Here is a 27,248-nt window from a genome sequence, read left to right as displayed (position 1 = left end):
GAAGCTTTGGGGTGTGGATGTGACTGTTGAGGCTTCTGGAAGTACGGGGAGGTGGGGGAAGGTAGCCCATCCCGAACCCAAGAAAGCCTGGAGATGTCAGTCACAAAACCCACATACCAAAAATTTCAGTAGATTATATCTTGGTGAGATCTGTTCTCAGATGGAGTCAGTCTAGGGATATGGCAGCGATTTTGGATTGTGGAAACAAGTGACTACTGGGGGCTCTGTTTGGGTGGGCACAGGCCAACCTGTCCCCCTCCGATTTACCCCAGTCTGTTCAGCCATCCGTGTGTCAGAGATTAACTACTGGTTTTGATCTCTTTTGAGATTTATTTATGTGTCTCTGAAGCAAGGCTGGTAGTAGACCTTGCAGGGTGGTGCTGGAGTTGGTTCGTGGGGGTGGACTGCCAGTGCTTCCATGAGTACTGAGAAGTTGAGGGGGAAGGAAGCCCATTACAACCCTTAGAAAGTCTGGAGATTTCAGTCACAAAATCCACATACCAGAATTTTCAGCAGGTTATATCTTGGTGAGATCTTTCCTGAGACAGTGGAGTCAGGCCAGGGATATGGCAATGATTTTGAATTGTGGAAGCAAGCAGCTCCCTGGGGGCTCTGCTTGGGCAGGTCAATAGGCCAACAGCACCCCCCCCCCAATTTATCCCAGTCTGTTCAGCCATGTGTGTGTCTGAGATTAACTGTGACTTTTGATCTCCTTCGAGATTTATCTGTGGGTCTCTAAAATAAGGCCAACAAATAAGCTTGTATAGCTGAGCTGGAGCTGGTTTGTGGATATGGCTCCCACATACTTAACTTTTGGCCATTTAATTTCTTGGTAAACTTGGTCCAAGTTGTTGGAATCTAGCTAAAGACACAGAGGCAATTTGGGGGTATCAGGAAGTCTGAAGGCACCATCAGGCTGCTGATGCACTCACCTGCAGGTACAGGTTGACCTGTTGACAGCACCATACCCTAGTGTAAATTTTTTTAACATGAAAATTGTTATATCTGATCACAGGGTTAAGTTCTTGTCTAAGAATTTATTAAGTTGTTTGTTGCTAGTTGAACATTTTGATTATTGTTCTTACTTGTTGAGTTTGGTTGGCTTCTATGTTACTTTCCCATCTAATTTGATGTGTTCCTACTGAAATTTCACTATTGAGAAATTAGGAGGTGTCACGTGGTCCAGAAACTTGAGGATCTATGGCCTGAGTCAATGAGTTGACTTGGCAGGACTGTGTGGGAAAGTGGCATGATACCACCCTCTGGAAGTATAGGGGGCATTGCTGGGAGGTTACCCACCCTGACCTCAAGAAGACACCAGAGATCTCAACCTGGGTGGCTGAGTACCTGAAATTATTCGCAGTTTGGCATATCTGTAGAGAATATTTGTGAAGTGGTGGAGTTGAGCTCTTGACATGATTGCAGCAGTGGGTGTGGGTGTGGCTGCCAGGGCTTCAGCAGGACGGGTTCTTGGACCACCTTTCTTGGTAGGGCGTCAGGGAGTTTTTAGACACAGGTGATGGTGTTTCAATGAATATTAGCTGTATCACTGTATCCTTGTCATCCCGTTGTTCATTGATTTACTCGAGTGGGCACCAGTAACACCTCTATTTGTCTCGGCCCTGAGATTTTAGCAGCCTCTCCTTACTCATCTTTCTCAATGATTGGAAGGCTCTTTCAGGGTCAGGGGAATGAGACCTGTTATAGTTATTGTTTTTGGCATATCGAATATGCCACAGGGAGCTTGCCAGGCTCTGCCTGTGTGGGCGGGATACTCTCAGTAGCTTGCTGGGCTCTCCAAGAGGCATAGATAGATAGATAGATAGATAGATAGATAGATAGATAGATAGATAGATAGATAGATCTATGATTTGTTGCCTACTATCTGAACCCCATCAAACATGGTGTGATAATTATGGAAAATGGATAGGAAGTGTCTTATGATGTGTCGTGAGGCGGCTTTGTGTCTATGCAGTCTGTAAAGCAGCCTGGAGCCTGGCAGCAGTTGGGTAGTGGAGGTCATCAGCTGGGGTTGGGTCCCTTGGGGCAGGGAGGGCTCTCACCCGCCCCCCTCAGGGGTGCTCCGAGTGAAAACAGTCTGGCACGGAGTCCAGAGGCATTCCAGGAGAAACAGTCATGAGTTCTGGAGGGTAGCTGATAAGGAGATTGGGAGTGGCTTACAGGTGTGACCCCTGGGGGAAGCAGGCAGAGGATCTCTGTTCCCGGGTCCCACTGGGCACAGAGTCCAAGGTCACAAAGTTCCACATTACCTGGGTTCTATGGGATTTCACTCATGTGTGAGGCTCGGCTGAGCATCTGGAAAGAGGAATATTAGCTACTTGACATCTATCTCCTCTAAGATTTAGTTGGGAATTGGTAGAGTAGGGACAGTAGGTGAGGCAACATGGCAGTGGCTGGAGGAGGTGGGTGTGGCTCACAAGATTTTTAATTTGATGCAGTTTTACTTGTTTTGTTTTTGTTTTTGTTTTGTCACTGTGGTCACTTTGCTTTTGAAGATTCTATTGCCTTCAATTTCCTGGAGAGTGGTTTCCTCTTTCAAGAACCAACTCCTGGTTTCATTGACCCTTTTCATTGTTTTCTTATTTTCTCTAGATCATTGATTTCTATTCTAATTTTTTAAATTATCTCCTGCCTTCCATTTGCCTTAGAATTTATTTTTTAAAATAAAACACTTAATTATTGGTCTTTGAGGAGGGGGGAATTTGATGCATCACCAGTGTTGTTTTACAACTGAACCATTAACTTTATAGTTTGATTAACATTAACTGTACCAACTGCATCAACATTAACAGTATCATTTTCATGATACTGCTGAGGAATCAGCTGTTTCTGCAGAGGTTCAAGTTAAAGGCCTTTTGAGAAATGTGGAAGTTCCTTTTGTTTGTCTACATAAACTTTATTCTCTCTGTTTACTTTTTCATCATTCACAATATTTATTTCTTAGGATTAGTGGTAACTGGTTTTGTTTTGTTTTTAGCATTAACGGTTTTTTTTTGTTTGTTTGTTTGTTTTTGGTCGCTATGCGAAATTCATTCCTGATCTCCTGTCCTCTTTGTTTTTGGCCATTGTCAGATCTCCGGTACGCTAGTGTAGCAGCTCAAGCTCTAGTGATGCCGTAAGTGTGTACGTCATTTGTGGTTCTTTTCCTAATTTTCCCAGTATGTCTTCTATGAGTAAGTTTCTGTTCCTCTCCTCTCTATTTTTTGATGGGGTTGACTTTTTTGCCTTTTTTTTTTTTTTTTTTACTTCGGACATGTCAGAGCTTACTCTGATTCTGCACTTGTGACTCATTCTTTGACGATGCCTACAGGACCATATTTGATGCCAGTGAGCCAACCTGGGTCAGTTGCATGCAAAGCAAGAATCTTACTATCTCTCTGGCCCACTTCTTGTTAAATTTTACAAGTGTGTTATATATTTTGGATATTAACTCTTTGTTGATGAGAAGTGGGCAGATATTTCCTCCCAGGCTGTGGGGTGTCTTTTCATTCTGGTCATCATTTCTTCTTTTGTAGTGCAGCAGCTTCTTAATTTCATGGAATTATGTTTATTTATGTTTGCTATAACTTTCTTGGTCAATGACATTGAATTGTTGGAGATGCCTCTAGATTCAATGTCATGTATGCTTTCCTGAATATTTTTTATAGATTTGCCTAGGCTTTCCTCAATATATTTTATGGATTCAGGTATGATATCAAGGTCTTTAATTCATTTTAATTGACTTTCGTATGTGGTGTGAGAAAAGGATGTGAATTAATTTTTTATATGTAACTGACAAATTTTTCCAACATCATTCATTGCTCTACTTCACACTCCTAGTTCCTTTGTTAACGATTAACTGTTCTATTCCATTCACCTAAGAGTCTGTCTTTATTCTGGTACCACGCTATACCTTCATTATAAAATTTTAAAATTTTCTCTTGAATCACCCTGAGATGCACAGTTACAAAGTTGTTCATAATTTGGTTTCAGTAATACAATGTTCCAACACCTGTTCTTTCACCAGCGTACATTTCCCAGCACCAGTGTCCCCAGTTTCCCTGCTAGCAGACACTTTTCTTTTCTCTCTCTTTCTCTCTCTTGCTCTCTCTTTCTCTCTCTTTTTATGCAGCATGGTTTGCAATACAGGTACTGCAAGGGTATCATATATACTCCTTTAGCTCCTTTCAGCACTCAATTCTTTTCCAGAGTGATCATTTCCAACTGTCATTGTCTTAGTGGTCCCTTATCTATCCTAACTGCCCTCTCTGCCTTCCCTCAACTTGTATAAGCAAGTATACAAGAATAACCATTGTAAACCATTTATAAGAAATTTCATGACTTCATTTTTCCTGGTGGCTGCATAGTATTCTATTGTGTAGTTGTACCATAATTGCTTTGTCTAGTCATCGGTTTCTTGTTTTTAGGTTCTGGCTATTGTGAATAGTGCTGTAATGGACATAGAATACAATATAGATGTGTTTTCTGTATTGTATTTTTGGGGCCCCGGGGTATATTCCCAGGCACACTATATAAACCTATGTTATAGTCAACATGTAGAGCTGGAGCGATAGCACAGCGGGTAGGGCGATTGCCTGGCACGCAGCCGACCCAGGTTGGACTCCTCTGTCCCTCTTGGAGAGACTGGCAAGCTACCGAGAGTATCCCACCTGCATGGCAGAGCCTGGCAAGCTCCCCGTGGCATATTCGATATGCCAAAAACCGTAACAAGTCTCACGATGGAGACGTTACTAGTACCCGCTGGAGCAAATCAATGAACAACGGTAGGACAGTGCAGAGCTATAGTCAATTTATAGTTGAGGAAAGTGAAGTCCCTCACCGTCTTTTACCATAGGAGTTTTGGGGAAGGAGTTTACCTCCTATATAAATTTCAACAGCATCTTATCTATATCTTTAAACATGCCATGGGTATATTATACACATTGAATCTGTTTATTTTGGGTAGGATTGAAATTTTCACAATATTAATTATTCTAATCCATTAATAGAGATGTATTTACATTTCCCTGTGTCTTTTGGTAGTTATTTATAGTTCTTTTTGTATAAATCTTTTACTTTTTTTTTATAATGTAAGAGTACTGCTATTTAATCAGCCATTGATTAAGCTGATTGAATTGGGCATGAACTTCACATTACTTTTTTAAATTCTGAATGTTAATTTTATTTTATTGTTTTATTATTATTTCCCTCCTCCCCCCCATTTTTTTTATTCACTGTGAGATACAGTTACAAAGCTTTCATGTTTGAGCTTCGGTCAGATAATCATCAAATACCCATCCCTTCATCAGTGCACATTTTCCACCACCAAAATCTCCCCTCATCCCACCCCCATTCCAACCCTTCCCCTACCTGTGTGGCAGACAATTTCCCCCATATTCTCTCTCTACTTTGGTTACATTTGATATTTCGTCACCAGTCTCACCGCCACTCAAACCTGCCGAAAAGGCAATGCTAGACAATTTGTTTTGTATTGCTTGTTATGGATAGAATATAATGTCCAGGAAATTCTGTGTTGTTCTCTTCTGGGAGTTTTAGTTTATAGTCCTTGGATCTTGACCATTGATGAGATTACATGGTGCCGGGGGCAGTTTGTGGGTGTGACTGCCCAGCTTCTGGAAAACTGGGGACCGGTGGGGGAGGAGGCCCAGTTCTGATCCGAGAGGGCTTGGAGATCTCAGTCACGGGTTACCACCTACCTCTGCACAACAGGCCCTAACTGCGTCTTTTGATCTCTTTCAAGATTTATGGGTCTCTGAAATAAGGCCAATAAACGATCTTATACAGTTGAACTGAAGGTGGTTTGTGGGTATGTCTCCCACATACCTAATTTTTGGCCATTTAATTTCTTGGTAAACTTGGCCCTAAGTTGTTGGGGTCTGGCCAAAGGCACAGCAGCAATTTTGGGGTATCTGGAAGTCTGAAGACATCATCAGGCTGCTAATGCACTCGCCCTACAGGTACAGGTTGACCTGCTGGCAACACCATACTCCCTTACTTCTTTTGTTAAGTGGATATCTACATACTTGATTTTTTGAGGTATACTTGTGAATAGAATTTTTTTTCTCTTATTTTCATTTGCATAGAAATACTATGGATTTCTGCATATTGATTCTGTAGGCTGCTGTGGTGATTTATGTCTTGCTTTTGGTATCAGGGTAAACGTTTGTCTCAAATAAACCGAGAGAATTCTTTTTATTTAACTTTCTGGAAGATTCTGAAAAGAATTGGAAATAGATCTTCTTTAAAGGTTTTGGAAAACTGGCTAGTAAACAGAGGCAGGCACTAGGGAGGGCAGGTGCTGGAGGGAAACTGGGGACGTTGGCGGTGAGAAACATGCACTGGTGAAGGGGTGAATGTTGGAACTTTGTTTAACTGAAACCGAGTTATGAACAACGTTGTAACTGTGTATCTCACTGTGATCAATTTAAAAAATTTAATGAAAACTACAATTCAGAAAAAAAAAGAAAAATAACAAGAAAAAAACAAAGAACTTTCTAGTAAAAATCTCTGGGTCTGGGATTCTTTCGGGTATGGGTGAGGTGGCTGGAGCGATAGCACAGCGGTAGGGCGTTTGCCTTACAAGTGGACAACATGGCTGACCCGAGTTCGATTCCTCTGCTCCTCATGGAGAGCCTGGCAAGCTGCCGAGAGTATCTCGCCCGCACGGCAGAGCCTGGCAAGCCACCCATGACATACTCGATATGCCAAACACAGTAACAAGTCTCATGATGGAGATGTTACTGGGCCCGCTCGAGCAAATCGATGAACATCGGGAGGACCGTGACCGGACCATGACCGTGATGGGTGAGGTGACTTTTGATTACCATTTTAATTTCCTTGATTATAATTGGTCTTTTCTGGTGCTCAGTTTCCTCTTGATTCAGTTTGGAAGATCCCAACAGTCCAAAGATTTGTGCATTTCTTCTAGGTTCTTCAATTTCATGGCATAATGTTTTTCAAAGTAATTCCTGATGATTCTTTGAATTCCTGTTGTGATATCTCTCCTTTCATTTCTGATTTTGTTCATTAGGATTTTCTCTCCTTCTTTGTGAGTCTAGAGAATGATTTGTCAATCTACTTTTAAAAAAACAGTTCTTGGTTTCATTAATCTTTTTTTTCGATGTAGAAGTACTGCTATTTATTCAGCCATTGATTAAGCTGATTGAATTGGGCATAAGCTCCACATTACTTTTTTTTAATTATTGAATCACCATAAGATTACAGTTACAAACCCTTCATGTTTGAGATTCAGCCATACAATGATCAAATACCCATCCTTCCACCAGTGCACACTTTCCACCACCAGTGTCCCCCAATGTTACCCCCCTCCCCCCGCCGCTCTGCCTCCATGGCAGGCAATTTCCCCAATACTCTCTCTCTCTACTTTTGGGCATTATGTTTTTCTCCAATTTTCCCACCACCATTCAAGCCTGCCTGCCAGGGGCGGATGCTAGACCATTTATTGTCCATTGCTAATTGTGAATATCTTGGGCGGTGTGCTTCTGGAATCCTAGATTGTAAATGGTTGGGTTCCAGAGAGAGTTCCGTAGGGCACTAATTCATTTTGGGATTCAATTTGGCATCTCTAGATCAGGGATGTTGATGTGCTAAGAAGACATCCAGAGGCACATTGTGGGTGTGACAACCAGGCTGACAAGTGGGTGGGGACCCAGGGAGGAACAGCCCGGCGTCTCTGCCACCATGCGGCTTGGAGAGTCAGTCCTGAAACCCGCATACCTGGGCCTTGTTTGTGGAAGCTCTTGGTCTCTGGAATTCCATCTGGAGTAGGCAGGGAGATTGCACATGCTCCAACTGGGGTGCCCCAGTGAAATTGGCTCGGTATGGGGCCTGGAGAGTTCTCAGCCCTGTGGTGTTTTCCAGGACTCGCTGCTGTGTCTCTGGCTTTTGACCTCTTTTGAGATTTATTTATGAGTCTCTGAAGCAAGGCCAGTAACAGAGTTTACAGGGTGGTGCTGGAGTTGGTTCGTGGGGGTGACTGCCAGTGCTTCCATGTGTACTGGGAAGTGGGAGGAGGTAGCTAGCCCACCTCAACTCTGCGAAAAGTCTGGAGATTTCAGTCACAAAACCTGCATACCTGAATTTTCAGCAGATTATATCTTGGTGAGGTCTGTCCTGAGACGGTGGAGTCATACCCAGCAGTGCTCAGGGATTATCATGGTTCTACACTGAGGAATTACTCCTAGTGGGCTTGGGGGACCATGTGGGATGTTGAGGATTGAACTGGGATTGGCTGTGTGCAAGGCAAATACTTGACCCTGTACCATGGCTCCAGCCCCCGCCCCCCCCGCCCCTAAATAAAATCTTTTGTTGCTATTGGGCCACAGCCAGGGTGCTAAGTGGTTACTCCTGGCTCTGTGCTCAGGGATCACTCCTAGTCATATTTGGGGAACCATTTTCCAAAGCCCCTGCACTATCTCTCTGACCCACAATAGTCATTTTTAATTGTATTTATTAATTTTTGATATATATGCTTCTCGGAGAGCCCGGCAAGTTACTGAGAGTATCCCGCCCACATGAGCAGAGCCTGGCAAGCTCCCTGTGGAGTATTCAATATGCCAAAACCAGTAACAATCACTTGATCACTTGACTTCCCGTTAATCGTCGATTTGTTCGAGCAGGCACCACTAACGTCTCCATTTGTCCCTGTCGCGTGCTAGTGTAGCCCAATGGCATCTGTTCGTTCTAGGAACACAAAGAGCCTCAAACCGATCGTTCATGATCTTGATGAAGAAGTCGGACCATCTGGTAGGTGGGCAGCCACACGGTCTTTTGACATCCTGTGGAATCCAATAGGTAACAGCTCTAGTCCAGCGGTCGTCTCTAAATTTCATTACGTGACCAGCCCATCTGATTTTTGATGCCTTGACAAACGAGACAGCATCCCTAATTCTTGATCGTCGACAGAGGTCGGAACTCCGGATTCTTTCCCTCATTTGAGTGAAACGTAATATTCCAAGCATAGCTCTTTCAATTTCTCTTTGGGAGACCCGAATAGCATTCTCATCCTGTTTGCGTAGAGCCCAGGTCTCTGAGGTGTATGTTAATGCAGGAAGAACAGTGGAATCAAAGAGATGTGCCCGGAGCCGGAGGTTCTTCGTCCTCTTGAAGGGGTTTCTTCGACACTCTTGAAGGCGTTCCAAGCCACTCTCTTCCTGCGCAGCTCAGGCACTCCTGTTGATCATCGATTTGCTCGAGCGGGCCCAGTAACGTCTCCATTGGAGACTTTGTTGTTACTGTGTCTGGCATATCAAATACGTCACGGGGAGCTTGGCAGACTCTGCCGTGCGGGCGAGATACTCTCGGTAGCTTGTCGGACTCTCCGAGAGGGGCAGAGGAATCGAACTCGGGTTGGCCATGTTGGCTGCGTGCAAGGCAAACGCCCTACCGCTGTGCTATCGCTCTGGTTATTTGTCATGTTGACTTCTCGACCTAGGTACACATAACTATTGCATTCAGAGATGGTAGTTCCGTTGAGAGCGAATGGAGCATCAGGAACAAGGCTGTTTCTCATAAACGTTGTCTTCGTAAGATTCAGCTGTAGTCTGACTTTTCCACACTCACGGTCGAAGTTGGCCAGCATTTGTGCCGCTTGGCTAATGTTTGGTGTTATTGAAACAATGTCATCAGCAAAGCAGAGGTGGTGTAGTTGCCGACCATCTATCTTCACTCCCATTCCTTCCCATTCCAGTTGTCGCATGATGTTCTTGAGGGTGGCACTGAAGAGTGCCAAAACCAGTAACAATAACAGGTCTTATTCCCCTGACTCTTCATCGGGAAAGACAAGTAAGGAGAGGTTGCTAAAATCTCAGGGCTGGGATGAATAGAGACGTTACTGGCGCCCACTCGAGTAAATCGATGAACATTGGGATGGCAGTGATACAGTGATTAATTTTTGATGTGCCAGGGATTGAACTCAGGTTTTGTGCATACAAGGTCTGCACTTGATCATTGGGTCACATTGTCAGTTATTTTACTGTTTCTTTACTTCAGTTTTGGGGCCTCACCTGACTGTGTTCAGTGTTTACTCCTGGTTTTGTGCTTAGGAATCATTCCTGGTGGTGCTTGAGAGATCATATCTGATATTGAGGATTGAACCCAGATCAACCATGTACCCAGATCAATCAAGCACCTTACCTGCTGTACTGTCTGACCCAAGCGAGTTAGTTATTAAGTTTTGTTTTTTGGGTCACACACAGAAGTGCTCAGGGCTTACTCCTCGCTCTGCTCTCAGGAATCACTACAGGCAGTAATGATTGGGGCGGGGGAGGGGGGGCGGCAGGGGGAGGGTGTGTCACAAACTACTGCTACTGGGATCGAACCTGGGTTTTCATTGTACTATCTTTTCAGCACAAACCAACTTTTTTTTTTTTTTTTTTTAATTTATTTATTGAATCACTGTGGGAAAGGTTACAAAGCTTTCAGGTTTATGTCTCAGTCATGCAAATATCAAACACATTTCCCTTTACCAATACTTATTTTTTACCATGAAGAACCCCAATAAAACCCCACCCCCCACCCCTCCCCGTCCCTGTGAAGCAGATGAATTCTAGTTAACACTCTATCTGCTTTGATTAGATTCATTGTTTCAATAAAAGATTCACCACTATTATTTAGAGTTTACCCCCCCCCCCCAAATCAGACATGCTGAAAAAGCATTGTGAAGTGATTTGCTTTCTACGGCTGGGTTCAAGAATTAAATGTTGGTTTTGGATTTCTGCTCTTTTACCTATTGACCCTGGAAGTATTTCTACTGAAAGTCAGATAGTTAAGAAATTGGTTTCTGTGTTCTGGAGTCCTGGCCGTGCTGGAGAGCCGCTCGCGGGGGGCAACTGGTGGCCTCGGTAGGGCGTGAAGGGCGGACCGAAACGCCCCCCTTCCCATGAGGTTTTAGTCGCCCCCACACTCCCAGCTCATACCTGCTGTCCACAAGGCTCCCATGTGGCCGCCATCTTTCTTTCCAGAGAGGAGAGGGCGAATGGGGCAACACCCTTTCCCCTCCGGCAGACTTGATGGCCTGGATCAATGCATAGTCCGTTCACTTTTCTGCTCCAAGCTGCTGGGTTCTGCATTAAGTCCTTGTGCTTCTGGGGCCGTGGCCGTGCTGGAGAGCCGCTCGTGGGGGGCAACTGGTGACCTCGGTAGGGCGTGAAGGACGGACCAGAACGCCCCCCCTTCCCATGAGGTTTTAGTCGCCCCCACACCCCCGGCTCATACCTGCTGTCCACAAGGCTCCCATGTGGCCGCCATCTTTCTTTCCAGAGGGAGGAGGGCGGAAGGGAGCAACACCCTTTCCCCTCTGGGCAGAAATGATTGCCTGGATTAACGCATAGTCCTTTCACTTTTCTGCTCCAAGCTGCTGGGTTCTGCATTAAGCCCTTGTGCTTCTGGGGCTGTGGCCGTGCTGGAGAGCCGCTCGTGGGGGCAACTGGTGTCCTCGGTAGGGCGTGAAGGGCGGACCGAAACGCCCCCCTTCCCATGAGGTTTTAGTCGCCCCCACACTCCCGGCTCATACCTGCTGTCCACAAGGCTCCCATGTGGCCGCCATCTTTCTTTCCAGAGAGGAGAGGGCGAATGGGGCAACACCCTTTCCCCTCCGGCAGACTTGATGGCCTGGATCAATGCATAGTCCGTTCACTTTTCTGCTCCAAGCTGCTGGGTTCTGCATTAAGCCCTTGTGCTTCTGGGGCTGTCAAACCAACTTTTTAATCCAAGTTAGTTGTTATCTTATTAGTCAGATAGCCAGCTTTAAAAAAAAAAAACACCGTGAAAGATTTCCAGTGTACTGAAAAGATGTCCTCTCTGCACTTTCATGCTTTTTGGTCTGCATCTTCCAATTAAATTTCTTTGTTGCCTTAAAAAAAATCACCAGCATTTCTAAGACCAGATCTAGGTAGGTGAAAAACTAGGTCTGGGGACACATGCATGATATTATTATTATATAAAAGTTTAGCCTGTCCTGATTATCACAAAATCAGAACAGTGAGAATACTCAGATGCAGCCTTAATCATATCTCTGGAATGCCATTTGGGTTAGACCCTTATCCACTTCCCATCAACTCTATTATATGCCCTTCCAGAAGCACAATCAAATAAGACTTTATCATAAAATTATTATATCTGTTGGGACTGGAGCAATAGTACAGTAGGTAGGGCATTTGCCTTGCACACAGTCAACCGGGATGCGTTTCCCAGCATCCCATATGGTCCCCCAGTACCGCCAGGAGTAATTCCTGAGTGCATGAGCCAGGAGTAACCCCTGTGCATTGCCGGGTGTGACCCAAAAAAGCAAAATAAGAAAAAGAAAAAGAAAAAATTATTATATTTGTCCTAAAGTCCCCCTCCCAGGCTTGCTTTTATTTCACAGGGAGAGGACGCCCCACATTCTGTATTAGGTGGACAGAAGTATGTAAATCCACCCTTTCCTTTTTCTCTTTCAGGTCGGCTCCTACTTTGGGGCCTCCCTCTGCTCTGTGGATGTGAACAGAGATGGCAGCTCTGACCTGGTCCTCGTTGGGGCCCCCCACTACTATGAACAGACCCGAGGGGGGCAGGTGTCTGTGTGCCCCTTGCCACGGGGGGTGAGTGACTGCAGGACTAGGGGTGGATGGGGTCTGGGCATGAAGGGACAGTGTTGCCTGGGTGGAGGCTGACACTTCTTGTTTATCAGAGGGCTAGGTGGCAGTGTGAGGAAATTCTCCAAGGGATGCAGGGCCACCTTTGGGGCCGTTTTGGTGCAGCCCTGACAGTGCTGGGGGACGTGAATGGGGACAAGTTGATGGATGTGGCCATTGGGGCCCCAGGAGAAGAGGAGAACCAGGGTGCTGTCTACGTGTTTCACGGAACCTCGAACCTAAACATGAACCCCTCCTACAGTCAGGTAAGATTCCCCCATCACCAATCTGCTATAACAACACCCCCTTCTAAAAACATATCCCACAGTGGCCTGATGAATTCTACTGACACTTTTTTACAGAATTTTATTTATTTTTACTTATTTATTTATTTATTTATTTATTTTTGCTTTTTGGGTCACATCCAGAGATGCACAAGGGTTACTCCTGGATCTGCACTTAGGAATTATTTCTGGTGGTGCTCGGGGGACCATATGGGATGCTGGGAATCGAATCCGGGTCGGCCGCATGCAAGGCAAACACCCTACCTGCTGTGCTATCACTCCAGCCCCTCTAGGGATACTCTTCTACGGAACTTTACGGCTGGGAGATTGCTCCAAAAGTTGGAGCATAGCTTTGTGATTAGATCCCTAACACCACAGGGTTCCCTGAGCACCCCTGAGTGACCTCCAAACAAAACATATCCAAATTACACCAACAAATAAAAATGGACTTTTTCAACAACTCACCACACCACAAATTCTTCAGACTCCTCAATTATAGATGGATTCTCTAAAGGGCTCAGGGGCATTATTATCTGTATTTTCACGGAGGAGATGAAAGTTCAGACGTAGTCCGTCCTGGAAGTGCTGGAATGTAGTCATTTCTTTATTTTGAATGTCAGTCTTTGTAGGGTGACCAATGGTCTTGATTTTCCTTTTGTAAAAAATTTGCCATACCAGAGATGATCTGGGGTTATTCCTGAGTCTACACTCAGGACACACTCCTGGCAGTGCTCAGGATGCTGGGGGTCAAACACAGGTAGGCCACATGCAGGGAGGCACCTTACTTGCAGAACTATTGCTTCATCTCCTTGATTTTCCTTTTAGCATGAAAGTCTCACATGGCAGGAAACTCATAGGTACACCCTGCCAGGATGTATGCTTCATGAGCTTGAGACAAGCACTCACACCAGGCTCACTTTCTCTTGCCATCTTAATAATTTTTGAATTAATGAAGTTCTACTTCTTTGCACTGAATCCTGTAAGTTCTGTAACTGAGGCTGAAAGGTTGGTCACTTAATATTCTGGTCACCACAACAGGTTTCCTCTCTTGTTTCCTGGAGGATGGAGTCCACCGTTGGTTCTCTCTTCTAGATGCTGGACTCCAGCATTTTTCTTTTTCTCTCTTTTGAAATAGAAAAAAATAGAAAGGTTTATTGGAAAGTAGAAGGGAAAGGAAGGAAAATTCTCAACTGGGGAGAAACTAAGTTTGGACTCCAGTGTTTTTCCAGTATCACATTTTTCCTATGTCCATCAGACTCCTACCAATTCCTCATCTTATAAGTCCAAACCATTGAACAATTTAAAATCAACAGTTTTGTAAAAACAAAACAAAACAAAACACTGAAGGTTGGGATCTAATCAGTTTGGTTTGATCTACTCAGGCATTAGTAGAGTTATCTTAATATTTTATTTTGAAAAACTTCAAATTTACATCACAGTAAATGAACTCTACAGTGCACATTACATATTTACAATCTAGATTCTACAGTTAACTCTTTTGGAGGGGTGTTTTGGGGTTATGCCTGGAAGTTCTCAGGTGCTACTCGTAGCTCTGTGCTTAGATATCACTCCTGGTGGTGCTTTGGATTATCTGTAGAGTTGAGAATCAAGCTAGGATTGGCTGTATGCAAGGCAAGCACCTTAACCCTGTGCTACCTCTTTGGTCCCTACACTGTACATTTTATTAGATTCATTTCAACATTTTTTTTTTGCATTTTGCTTTTGGGTCACACCTGGAAGTGCTTAAGAACTATTTCTGGGTCTGTGGTTAGGGTTTGTTCCTGGCAACCATGTGGTGCCATGGACCAAACTCAGTTGGGACAACCTTTCCTTGGGTTATCCTAGGTGATGGTGTTCCAAAGGTTCCCATTCTTTCCCACTCCCTTCTCCTTCCCCTCTTTTGCCCTCAGCGAATCACAGGCTCCGACTTCTCTCCAAAACTCCAGTATTTTGGGCAATCACTGAGTGGGGGCCAGGACCTCACAATGGATGGACTGATGGATCTGGCTGTTGGGGCTCAGGGATATGCACTAGTGCTCAGGTGAGAACCTCTTTCAGAGCACAGTAGGTATTTTCCCTTTAAGGAGCAACTTCACTGAAGACTGTGGAATCTTGACAACTCTTTGGTGTTCCTTCAGGTCCCAGCCAGTTGTGAGAGTCCAGGTAACCATGGAGTTCACACCCAGGGAAGTGGCAAGAAAAGTATTTGAGTGTCGCGAACAAGAAGTGAGAGACCAGATTGCTGGGGAGGCCAGAGTCTGCCTCGAAGTCCGCAGGAAAACACAGGACCGCCTGGGAGGTGAGGTTGGGTTAAGAAACTTAAACTGCATGAATGGGGACTCAGAGTTGTCATCCCAGTTCTCAAAGCCAGCTTCTTTCTTTCTTTCTTTCTTTCTTTCTTTCTTTCTTTCTTTCTTTCTTTCTTTCTTTCTTGTTCTCCTTCTTCTTTTTCTCCTCCTCCTCCTCCTCCTCCTTCTCCTTCTCCTCCCTCTTCCTCCTCCCTCTGCTTCTCCTCCTCCTCCCACCCCTCCTCCTCCTCCACTTCCTCCTCTCCCTCCTCCTTCCTCATCTTCTTCCTCTTCTTTCTCTTCCTTTATCTCTTCCTCCTTTTATTTTTTTTTAAGTTTAACTCTTTTTTTTCCACACCCAGCTGTGTTTAGGGCTTACTCCTGGCTCTGTGCTCAGAGATCACTCCCGGCAGTGCTTGGGGCACCATATGTCGTGCTGGGTATTGAACCCAGATGGGCCATGTGCAAGGCAAGCTCCTTACCTGCTGTACTATCTTTTTGGTCCTTCTTTTCTTCTTTTTAATTAAACATCAGATGACTGATTGCAAGGGGACGTTGAGCTGATGAAGGTGCATACAAATTCACAAAGCATTCAGACATTATTACAACTGATTTTCTCCTTTATCTCTATTCTCAAACTGTAGCATTTTGTTTGGAGTTGGAGAATACGAGGAGCTGCATTAGAGAGATAAGATGCCCCCAAACTTACTCAGATATTCCTCTCAAGTTATTGGCTGACTTCTGAGCAATGTATGTTCAGATCATTACTTTAAGAAACTCAGTAGAAAGCAATGCCTAGTGTGCTAAAGAGTTGACATTTAGGATATTTTCAATGCTGGTTTGAGAAAGGCCTGATTTAAACAACATCACTCTAAATCAGGACCTGTAGCCAAGTAGACAAAATAAATAGACTTATAAGTGATTCAGAAATTAGAATTGTCAGAAGTTTTCTAAATATTCATAGTTAATGGCTTAAAATAAGAAGACAGACAGGAGCAAAAAAGGAATTCATAAAATAGTCAAGAAGAAATTGTACCATTTAAAATCTACCCTCACTGAAATAAAAAATTCAACAAACAAACTTAGTTGCAAAGTAGAAACAGGCCAGAGACTTAGTGACTTAGCTACTAAAGCTATTTAAAATACCCAGATTAACATACACAATAGACAGGATGAAATATACAGGGAAAAATCATGAGATTTTTTTTCTGACAGATACCAAAGACAAAAGAATTGAAAACAGAGAGAAAAATACTTTATTTTCTAACAGAATATAATTTATAGAGCAATTGAGATGGGCAGACAGCATGCAAAATGCCTTATAGATATAATTTCATTTCATTTTTACCATTGGCTGGGCTGGAGCGATAGCACAGCGGTAGGGCGTTTGCCTTGCATGCAACCAACATGGCCGACCCGAGTTCGATTCCTCCGCCCCTCTCGGAGAGCCCGGCAAGCTACTGAGAGTATTCGATATGCCAGACACAGTAACAACAAAGTCTCCAATGGAGACGTTACTGGGCCCGCTCGAGCAAATCGACGATCAACGGGAGGACCTTTACCTTTACCTTTACAGCTGGAGCGATAGCACAGTGGTAGGGCGTTTGTCTTGCACGCAGCCAACATGGCCAACCCGAGTTCGATTCCTCCGCCCCTCTCAGAGAGCCGGGCAAACTACCGAGAGTATCTCGCCCACACAGCAGAGCCTGGCAAGCTCCCCGTGACGTATTCGATATGCCAAACACAGTGACAACAAAGTCTCCAATGGAGACGTTACTGGGCCCGTCCTTGCAAATCGACGATCAACGGGAGGGCCTTTACTTTACTTTACTTTTACCATTGGCAAAGTACAATCAATATTTTCAATTAGGAAGTAAGGAATTGGTACTCGAAGAGGTAAGATGACAACATGCCCGATGTTATACAGCTGGGTAGCAGAGGTTCTGGGTCTCAGTTTCCTACCTGTCTAATTACAAAGTGGGCCACCTCCTCCTCTTGCTGCTCTCCCCCTCCAGGAGACATTCAGAGCATCCTCATCTATGACTTGGCTCTGGATCCAAGTCGCCCATTTCCTAGGGCTGTCTTTGAGAAGACTAAGAACAACACTTACAGACAGACAGAGACCTTGGGGCTGAATCAGAAATGTGAAGTGCTGAAGCTACAGTTACCGGTGAGCAGAAGCTGACCATGCCTCTGGCATTGCCAAGCATGTTGGGGGCTGGCGGGGAGGGAGGGCATGGAAAACTGAGGAGGGTTGACCACCAAACTCTTATTCTCTCTCAGAACTGTGTAGAAGACTCAGTGACCCCTATTGCCCTGCGCCTCAACTTTTCTCTAATGGGGAAGCCCCTGTCCTCCTTCGGGAACATCCGGCCAGTGCTGGCTATGGATGCTCAGAGATTCTTCATAGCCTTGGTGAGTCCCAGAATTAGGTCCTGCAGGGACGTGGAAAGGACCTGAAGCCAAGATTATTGAAGTTCATTTTATTTCTTTTCACATAAATTTTATTTCAATATTTTGTTTCACTTAAACTTGATTCATTGTTTCTTTTGATTTTTGTCCTCTATTCTCTTAGTTCCCCTTTGAGAAGAATTGTGGCAATGACAACATCTGCCAGGATGACCTCAGTATCACCTTCAGTTTCAGGAAGTGAGTTTCTCTTCCTCATACCTACCCCACTAACCTGGCGCTCTATTGCTCCCAGGCCAGGATTGGACACTCTCAAAGTGTCCACACCTCCTACACCCCACCCCCCCGCGAGTGCTTTTCAAGGGAGGCCTGTAATATCTCATCCCTTGTCCTTCACACAGCCTGAATGCTCTGGTAGTAGGTGGTTCCCGGGCCCTCAATGTGACGGTGACCGTGAGGAACGATGGTGAAGATTCCTACAGGACTCAGGTCACCTTCTTCTACCCACCCGGATTGTCCTATCGGATGGTGTCAGGAGCCCAGGTAGCCACAGCTGCCATCTGGTAGTGTTTCCCCTACTCCATGGCTGGCAGTTCATGTGACCTCCCTTGCCTTCTAGAATCCACGCTCACAGCGATCCTGGCGCCTGACCTGTGAGTCTGGTGTCTCCCCTGAGGAGTCTGAGGCCTTGAGAAGCAGCAGCTGCATCATCAACAACCCCATCTTCCCAGGCAACTCAGAGGTCGGAACCGTTAACTCCTCTTTTTCTCCTTTGGCATCTGACTTCTTTTTGAAAAGAAGAGTCTCCTTTCTTTGCAAAAATAACTTTATTGAGATATTATTATACAGCAGATGCTTCAGAATTTAAAGTACGCTCACAGAGTTTTACTTTCATTACCATGCTCATTTAGAGTATTTTATTACTCCAAGAAAATACCCCTCTTCCCTTAGTCATAATCTTTAAGCTTTCCCTGCTCCTAACCCGTAGAAGCCATTAAGCCATTTTCTCACTGAATCTGCTTATTCTGGACATTTCATGTAAATAGAGACATGTATGTGATTCTATGATACTGGACTCTCTCACTTAGCATGATATTTTCAAGGCCATCTATGTTACAGCTATGCTAGTGTTTTATTTCTTTTTCACTGCTAAATAATTGTGCTGTAAATATGCACCAAATATATATGTATATATATTAAAGAACTGTGATTTACAAAGTTATTAATAGTTGAGTTTTAGGCATATAATATTTCAATACCATTCCCACCACAGTGTCAACTTCCCTCCACTAGTTTTCTCATCTTCCCTCCTCACCCTTAGCCTTGCCCCATCCCTGCCTGTCAACTTGACAGGTACATTACAAAGTTTCAGTGGTTGCAGCTCAGATCTCATGTTTTCAGTGTTGTTGAGTTTGTGTTTCGGATATATGGCTATGCCACTCTCCTATATCACCAGTATAACTGAAGCCTGGATGCCAGCTCACTGAGTACTTCTGATCTCTTCTTTCCTCCTTGATTTCTTTCCTTCTCTGTCTTCCTCCTCTCTAAACACTGGGATCAAGGATGACCTGGGCAGGATATATTTCCGTATTTTAATGATCTGTTCTGCAGTTGATGGACATTTGGGCTGTTTCTTTCTTTCTTTCTTTTTTCTCTTTTTGGGTCACACCCGACAATGCTCAGGGGTTACTTCTGGCTCATGCACTCAGGAATTACTCCTAGAGGTGTTCGGGGGATGATATGGGATGTTGGGAATCGAACCTGAGTCAGCCGGGTGCAAGGCAAATGCCCTACCCACTGTGCTATTGCTCCAGCCCCTGGGCTGTTTCTTTTCTCACACTCTTGTCACCTGTCTGTTCACTTTTCAACTCCAGGTCACCTTTAACATTACATTTGATGTGGACTCTGATGCTTCCCTCGGAAAGAGACTTCTTCTTAAGGCCAACGTGACCAGGTGAACTGTGTCTGACTCCCCCACCCCACCCGCAGGCATTCTCCCCTTTGAGGCCCTAAAAACTCCGGTCCAGGGTGGACCTTAGCTGTCATTCCTCTGTTTCTATCATCAGCACATTCATTTATTCATTCATTCATTCACCATATTTTATGAGACAGATATGGACCGCTGTGACTACAGACCACAGGAAGTTATAACTTCATGCAAAGAAAGACAGGAAACCTGATGATTACAGTACAGTGTGAAATAAGCTATAGTCAGTGTTCCTCTGAGCATCCTATTCAGAAAAGTTCCTGAAGAAAAATATTTAGTCCAGGATTTAGTCAAGCAAAGGCATGGAAAAAGAGTGGGTATGAAGACAGAAAGGAAGAAGTGTATACCTAGCAAAGCCTGGAGATTGGGATAAATTTAAGAGTGGCCTGTGAAAAGTGTTGGGGAATTGGTTAGCTATAGGCCATGTTATGAGATGACTGCTGAGTACCACTAGGACATTAGCAACTTAACTTGAGAGAGACACGGTCATGTTTTCCTACTGGAACAATCACTTCAGGAGAGTTGGGAAGAAGAAGAGTGGGTCAGGTTGAAATTTGGAAACCAGTGAGAAGAAGGCCCAGGTGAGTTGGATGAGCCTGGGTTCTGCAGACAGAAGGGAGAGAGCAGTGTATAAGGAACAGAGGTACTGAACTTGGTGACTGGTTGGAAGTGAGGGAGGCAGAGAAGGAGAAGGAAAGCCTGAGTCTTAATTCTTAAGATCTGACAAGAACCTTCTGTTTCCCTTCAGTGAAAACAACATGCCCGGGACCAACAAAACGGAATTCCAGTTGGCACTGCCTGTGAAATATGCAGTCTACATGGTGGTCACCAGGTGGGACTTCTGGGCTTCCACCCAGTCCTCCTCCCTCAGTTTGACATGGTTTGTTGAGCTCTTGTGTCGGTGAATCTGTACGTGTATGCTTGAATCCTCGTGTGTACCATGTTCCTGTATGTGGTTTGACATGTGTGGTACAAATTGGCGCACACTGTGAGTCTGACACAAATCAGCCCTGCACCCTGCTCTGCTCCTCCTTCTCGGACTTCCCAAGAACCTCTTCCGGGACGCCACTGATGCCCTGTCACCTCTTGCCTCTTTTTCCTCTTCTCAGCCATGAAGCCTCCACTAAATATTTCAACTTTACCACTTCAGAGAAAACAAGCAAGTTCATAAAGCATCAGTACCAGGTGGGGAGATAAAAGGAGGCTTGAGAGGGAGAAGAATGTGATGGGAATCCGGTGATGAGCATGGGAAACATCCATCCAGGGCCTCCCGGGTGCCCTACTCCATTAGTGCTCACACTGGCCAGATTCACTTACAGACACACGTGTAATTGCACACAACTTCCTTGTTCTTCATAATGACTCTATGATGAAGGTACTACCAGGGTTCAGAGTAGCTAACAAGATGTGTCATGGTCTCATGGGAAGAAGAGCCACTTCTGAGACCAGCCTGCCTGAAGCACCAAGAGGTGATTGCGTGGGTAGGGGTCCTTACGCAGGAGGGCAATAATAATAATAATTATTATTATTATTATTTTGCTTTTTGGGTCATACCTGGAGAGCCTGGCAAGCTACCGAGAGTATCTCACCCACACGGCAAAGCCTGGCAAGCTCCCCATGAAGTATTCAATATGCCCAACACAGTAACAATTGTCACAATAGAGACGTTACTGGGCCCGCTCGAGCAAATCGATGAACAATGGGAGGGCAGTGGCAGGGACAGTGACCCGGCAATGCACAGGGCTTACTCTTGGCTCATGCATTCAGGAATTATTTTTTTTTTCTGGCAGTGCTTGGGGGGACCATATGGCATGCTGGGAATCGAACCCGTATCAGCCACGTGCAAGGCAAACGCCCTAACTACTGTGCTATCACTCCGGTCCCACGACCTCATTCTTATGGCTAGTGGGGGTCTAGTTAGACCCTGACGGTCTTCCCTCCTACCTCTCACGTTGCAGTTCAACAATCTGGGCCATCGGAGCCTCCCTGTCAGTGTTATCTTCTGGGTCCCTGTTCAGCTGGACCAGGCAACAGTGTGGAAAAACCTCCAAGTTACCTTCTCCCCGGTAAGACCTGTAGGTCTGAGGAAGGGACCCAGCTCTTCCCTCCACAGTCTGTTTTTTCTCAACAAAGCCCTGTCTTTCTCCATTGTTGGATTTTTGAGGCATCTCTGATGCGCTGCTGGGCCTTTCCAGGCCGTCTGACTGCCCACAGGCTTCTCGGTCCTCACTGTGTCTCTTTCCTCAGGACATCAACAGGAAGTGCTACACTAAGCAGAATGCCCCACCTCACTCTGGCTTTCTGGCAGAGCTTAAAAGGACCCCAGTGCTGGTGAGACAATCCTGATGCCCAACCACAGGGCCAAAGGCAGGGCTGGCTCAGTGCCCTTCATGCTACCCGGTGCTGCCTGAGCCACTGAGTCTTGGGCTGCTTGTGCCCCCAACTCTCTCCCCCTCCCCTCTTCCCCAGAACTGCTCCATTGCTGTCTGCCACAGAATCCAGTGTGACATTCAGTCCTTTGGTGTCCAGGAAGAATTCACCGTCACTCTCAATGGCAGCCTCTCGTTTGATTGGTATATCAAGGTAATGCCCCTGTGTTCTGGGAGCGCACAGGATGGAGGGGAGGGAGCGCTTCAGGATGGAGGCCCAGTTCCATGCTCTTTCTTCTGCAGACTTCTCACGACTACCTTCAGCTTGTGAGCACGGCGGAGATTTCCTTTGATGAATCCTCTTTTGCCCTGCAGCCAGGACAGGAAGCATTTGCGAAGACCCAGGTAGGTAACTGACTGGACACAGAGTTTGTTAGTATTGGAAGGAAAAGGAGGAGGTTGGGCACGTGCAGATGTGAGGGTTTATGGTGAGGACTGGAGGAGGGGGTCATGGGGAGGAAATAGGCATGAGTTATGAGTGCAGGGAGTGTACGAGGTCCACCTGAAATGCTGGAATGCCCCCCCCCCCCGCCCGGCCCAATTCTGAGTCTGTGTTCCCTGATGCATTACCTCTCTCTCTTCTACCCCAGATACAGACCAAAGTGGAGCCGTATGAAGTGCATGACCCTGTCCCACTTATTGTGGGCAGCTCAGTGGGGGGCCTGGTGCTCCTGGCCCTCATCACTGCTGGACTGTACAAGGTAGTTCTTGTAGCCCTCCCTGTGTGCTCCCCACTATCTTCTGCACTTCCCGCTCGGCAGGTCCCTCATTGGTTAAATTCCAGCAGTGCTGCAGGATCTTGGGAAAGAGCCTCTTTAGGCTTGAACTTCTTTCTTTCTTTCTCTCTTTCTCTCTTTCTTTCTTTCTTTCTTTCTTTCTTTCTTTCTTTCTTTCTTTCACTTTTTTTTTACTCCTGGCTCTGCACTCAGGAATTACTCCCGGTGGTGCTCAGGGGATCATATGGGATGCTAGGAATTGAACCTGGGTCGGCCACGTGCAAGGCAAACCCCTTACTCGCTTGCTATCACTCCAGCCCCCATGCCTGATTTTTTTCAGTTGTAAGTGGAATTGCTCACACCCATTTTATGAAGGCAACTGAATGAATTTTTGGAAGCACTGACAAGTTACTACTTATTCCTTCCTTCCCTTTCCTCTCCTCTCCTGTCCTTCCCCCTCCCCTTCCCCCCCCCCCCACACACACCTCCCCTTTCCTGCCTGTTCGTTTTCTTTGCTGGTTTCAATATTGATGCCATCTCCCTCCCCGCTCCACTCCCCCATGTCTTTTTTACTTTCACATTATTCTTTGCATCTCTTGATTCACTGTTCCCCATTCCTGGTCTCATGACTCTTTGCCTGCCCCCGGCTTTGGTGGCCCTTATTCCTCCCTCTCTGCCCCCACAGCTTGGCTTCTTCAAGAGACAGTACAAGGACATGATGAATGAAGCTGGTTCCGAAGCTGCCCCGCCTCAGGGCAGCGAACCGGATTTTAGTTAGAAGCTTGCAGGACTGCAAGCGCTGAATGGACATTGTACATTAGAAGACCGAGGAGGAGGCGTTTCACTCAGAAAAGACCTGCAAGACCTGCTTGGGACTTCATTCATCGGGGTGTGTGTGTGTGTGTGTGTGTGTGTGTGTGTGTGTGTGTGTGTGTGTGTGTTATCTCTGGCACAGCGACAAGTGCCTGCACCAAACGTCTTAGGCAGAGGGGACTTACTGGCACTTCCTTGAGTCTGGGCAAAGGCGCCTTTTCTGCAGCTCTTGTCAGAAGCTGTCCTAGGAAGTGTAACAACTCCTCTTCCTGATGAAGAAAGTGAGAGCTCCCTCTGTGGGCAAGTGGGTAGAGCTGCAAGGGTCTCTGTGGCTGAAAGAGCCTGTGTGGAGTAGAAGCTAGAACCAGGAGCCGGGCAGCTGATGACACCCTGACCAGACCATTCCGCGCTACAGCATTCATTTTTTTTTTAAATAGAAAGATAGGTTCATAATATCGCTTCTATCACTTGTCATCCCGTTGCTCATCGATTTTCTCTAGCGGGCTCCAGTAACATCTCCATTCATCCCTGTCGCCTGCTAGTGTAGCCCAATGGCGTCTGCTCGCTCCATGAACATGAAGAGCATCAAACCGCTCATAGTATAAAGATAAAAGATGTGTATGGGTTTGGCGAACCCTCCCATGGCTCTTTGGATCCTTCTCAAAGGGCAGTCAGGCAAGGCTGTGTGTCTTTGGAGTCTCCTTCACAGTCTAGGCCTATGCAAGCACACACACACACACACACACACACACACACACCTGATCATCCGAATGGTAATATTCACTATTTATGCTGTTACACCTCTTTTTTTTTCTCATCAAGTGCAGAAATTGCCTCACATGAACACATTAGTACTTTTTATTTCTTAATACTGCTTCATAATGTTGTGTCTCATTTTACTATACTCCTTACAACTTTTGGCTATTAAAATGGCAAATTAAATTAAATATATATTTTTCTGTTGTAAAAGATCATTGTCATTGTCACTGTCCTCCCGTTGTTCATCAATTTGCTCGAGCGCGCCCAGTAACGTCTCCATTGTGACAATTGCTACTGTGTTTGGCAAATCGAATATGTCACGGGGAGCTTGCCAGCCGTGCGAGATACTCTCGGTAGCTTGCCGGGCTCTCCGAGAGCGGTGGAGGGATCGAACTCGGGTCGTGCAGGATATAACCTTAGGAGTCTGTGTGAAATAAGTTTATTGGAGATCAGTCCCAGCACCTAGTCACGTGGCTTTCCATTTAGGCGCTCTGAGTTTGATCCCTGTCACTGTACGGTCCCTCTAAACACTACAGGAGTAAACTCTGATCTGGGATTAGCCTCCAGCCCATCAGTGTGCCCCTCCCACTTCAAAAGAACATCGGTAATAACATAAAACTAGTAAGAGAAGAGCAGCCTCAGGAAGTTCAAGTAGGGGAGGGATGGAATCTGCAAAAAGGAAGAGAAAGTGTGGGAGGGTGCAGAGCCACCACTGTGTGCCTCCAGAGAACAGTCCATTGAGAATTCCGGGGGACAGAAGCCCACCTCAGTGTGTGCAGTGGAGGAGATGAGCAGCTTGGGTATGTGTCCATCGCTTCCATAGACCGCTGCCAGAGACATGCTCTTACTGGAGAGGAGGACATTCACTTTGCGGCACTTGTGTTTGCCTTGCGTGTGGACAGAATGGGATCTCCTGGCTAGAGAAGGGACCTGCTAGCAGGAAGTTTGACTGGTGAGTTCAGCCCCTGACAAGGTCCCAGTGACCCAGGAAGGGCCATGCTAACACTTGTTCCTGGGACTTGTACAGGTAAGCTTGAGAGCTGTGTCCAGTGGGCATTCCTAGGAGAGGGAGAGTTGTCTCTGGTAGGCATTCTCCCAAGGAAATAAAAGACTCACAGTGTCCTTCTGGAGACTTCTGCCATCTATTATTCCCTGCCCGCACACCCCTCCTAATTCTTGCTGGATGATCATTACTGCCTAGTTAATAGTATTTCACTTATAAGAAAGTGAGACTAAAAATGATCAAACCAGTTATCAAGGTTGTTCAGGGATGAAGGGAATGGAGATGGGATTCATAACCCACCAGGTCAGACTCTTACACTATCCTGATGGCCTCATAGAAGTGGCCGTACAGCAGGCAGGAGAAGGGTATGGGGAGAGGGTGACTGTTATGCTGTTGTTATACTAGGTGAACTATTGACATTTCTGAGATGTTTGTTAACAAAGTGACCACTGTCACTGTCACTGTCCTCCTGTTGTTCATCGGTTTGCTCGAGCGGGCCCAGTAACGTCTCCATTGTGACACTTGTTACTGTGTTTGGCATATCAAATACGCCACGGGTAGCTTGCCAGGCTTTGCCATGCGGGTGAGATACTCTTGGTAGCTTGCCAGGCTCTCTGAGAGGGGCAGAGGAATCAAATCTGGGTTGGCCAGGTCAGCCGCGTGCAAGGCAAACGCCCTACCCGCTGTGCTATTGCTCCAACCCAATAAAATGACCATTTGGGGGAATTCATTGCAACAAAGAAACCATGTTTGGTTGGATGTCTGTTCCAGATATGATAAGAATGGAGGAGCTAGGTGGAGGAAGAGTTCTAAGAGTTAGTAGTGAGCGCATGCTTCGTATGTGTGAGGCCCAATTTGATCACCAACACTACATGGTCCCTTACTTACTGTTGGGAGTGAGATTGGACAAAACTTTCAGGCATCTGTCTGTCGCTCAAGAAATGGAAAGCGGGGGTGGGGTGGGGAGGAGGGAGGGTCCAGCAATGGAAGGGACAGAATATTTCTAGCAGATGTAGTACAGGTAAGTCTAGAAGTGCAATAGGAATCTGGCATTAGTGTTTGTAAGCCACAGTGAGGCATTTATATTAAAAAAAAGTGCAATGATAATGAGGTAACAACTCATGTCTCTGGGGTGCCACAACTCAGCACCTATAGATGATCCTCTCACATAATTTCCTCTCCTGACATTAAAATTCACCGAAAATGTCCTTTTCCTTCCTTAAGTTGAAAGAGAGAAGAAGACCTCAATATCTCCACTAGTCCTTAAATAACCCAGGGGAAACTGCCAGTAGTTGGATTCTCCTGACCTTGGCTGGGCACTTAAGGTCCCATGGGCTTCAAGATTACATTGGTGTCTTTAGGCTTGGAGTTTGTGCTGAATTCAGCCTGATGGGATTGTTTTGATAGGTTACAAAGTAAATCATTTCTAGTGACAAATGACCTTACTGTGACCATAAAGTTACTGATAAACAGGACAATAAATCTCTAGTTAAAAGCAACTGAATCCAGTCAAGTCTGCCCATGTTTTACTTTGCGAAGTCCTTGCTTCAGAATAAGGCATACTCCTTCAATATCCTTCCTCCCTTTCTTAATTAATAAAAGTGGTCTTATCAGGATCACCATGGCCTAGAATTATCATTGTGAACCCCAATGAACTGTGTCTCGTTGCCTCTCTTTTGCACATGATATCCTGCACCTCCTATTTCACTGCCCACTTGATTTTATTTATTTATTTTACTTTTTACAATCAAATATTTTGATATAACTCTCTTGATTTTAATGTCACTGAAGGAATGTTGTCTGAGTTCTGAAATCTGGCCCTGAAGTATTGCAGTTTCTGTGTTTGTCTACCACAGAACTTTGAGGTCTCTTACCAGCAGCCATCTAGCACACTGGAAAAGGACCAG

General features: G+C 45.5%; 1 protein-coding gene and 1 non-coding gene across 2 annotated transcripts in view; one reads left to right on the top strand and one right to left on the bottom strand.

Annotated features, from left to right (window-relative positions):
* Nucleotides 1–24,526, top strand: part of LOC130045011 (integrin alpha-M-like) — a 68,135-nt gene extending 43,609 nt beyond the window's left edge. The window contains exons 14-31 of the mRNA XM_056137716.1: nucleotides 12,480–12,620; nucleotides 12,710–12,919; nucleotides 14,848–14,978; nucleotides 15,076–15,236; nucleotides 17,241–17,395; nucleotides 17,509–17,640; nucleotides 17,801–17,874; nucleotides 18,036–18,177; nucleotides 18,254–18,376; nucleotides 19,509–19,588; nucleotides 20,370–20,453; nucleotides 20,731–20,806; nucleotides 21,580–21,687; nucleotides 21,869–21,952; nucleotides 22,091–22,204; nucleotides 22,294–22,395; nucleotides 22,641–22,751; nucleotides 23,452–24,526. Of these exons, the coding sequence (XP_055993691.1) occupies nucleotides 12,480–12,620; nucleotides 12,710–12,919; nucleotides 14,848–14,978; nucleotides 15,076–15,236; nucleotides 17,241–17,395; nucleotides 17,509–17,640; nucleotides 17,801–17,874; nucleotides 18,036–18,177; nucleotides 18,254–18,376; nucleotides 19,509–19,588; nucleotides 20,370–20,453; nucleotides 20,731–20,806; nucleotides 21,580–21,687; nucleotides 21,869–21,952; nucleotides 22,091–22,204; nucleotides 22,294–22,395; nucleotides 22,641–22,751; nucleotides 23,452–23,544 (2,121 nt within the window). The 3' untranslated portion in view covers nucleotides 23,545–24,526. The remainder of the gene's footprint in view (nucleotides 1–12,479; nucleotides 12,621–12,709; nucleotides 12,920–14,847; nucleotides 14,979–15,075; nucleotides 15,237–17,240; nucleotides 17,396–17,508; nucleotides 17,641–17,800; nucleotides 17,875–18,035; nucleotides 18,178–18,253; nucleotides 18,377–19,508; nucleotides 19,589–20,369; nucleotides 20,454–20,730; nucleotides 20,807–21,579; nucleotides 21,688–21,868; nucleotides 21,953–22,090; nucleotides 22,205–22,293; nucleotides 22,396–22,640; nucleotides 22,752–23,451) is intronic.
* On the bottom strand, nucleotides 11,900–12,037 carry LOC130045035 (small nucleolar RNA SNORA72). The gene has a single exon (XR_008795513.1). It is a non-coding gene; the product is annotated as a small nucleolar RNA SNORA72 (small nucleolar RNA).
* Nucleotides 24,527–27,248: the final 2,722 nt, after the last annotated feature.

Source organism: Sorex fumeus, unplaced genomic scaffold (assembly GCF_029834395.1).
Source record: "Sorex fumeus unplaced genomic scaffold, SorFum_2.1 ptg000126l, whole genome shotgun sequence".
NCBI lineage: Eukaryota > Metazoa > Chordata > Mammalia > Eulipotyphla > Soricidae > Sorex > Sorex fumeus.
Note: the sequence above shows the minus strand (reverse complement) of the source record. Positions and strands in the feature narration are given on the sequence as shown.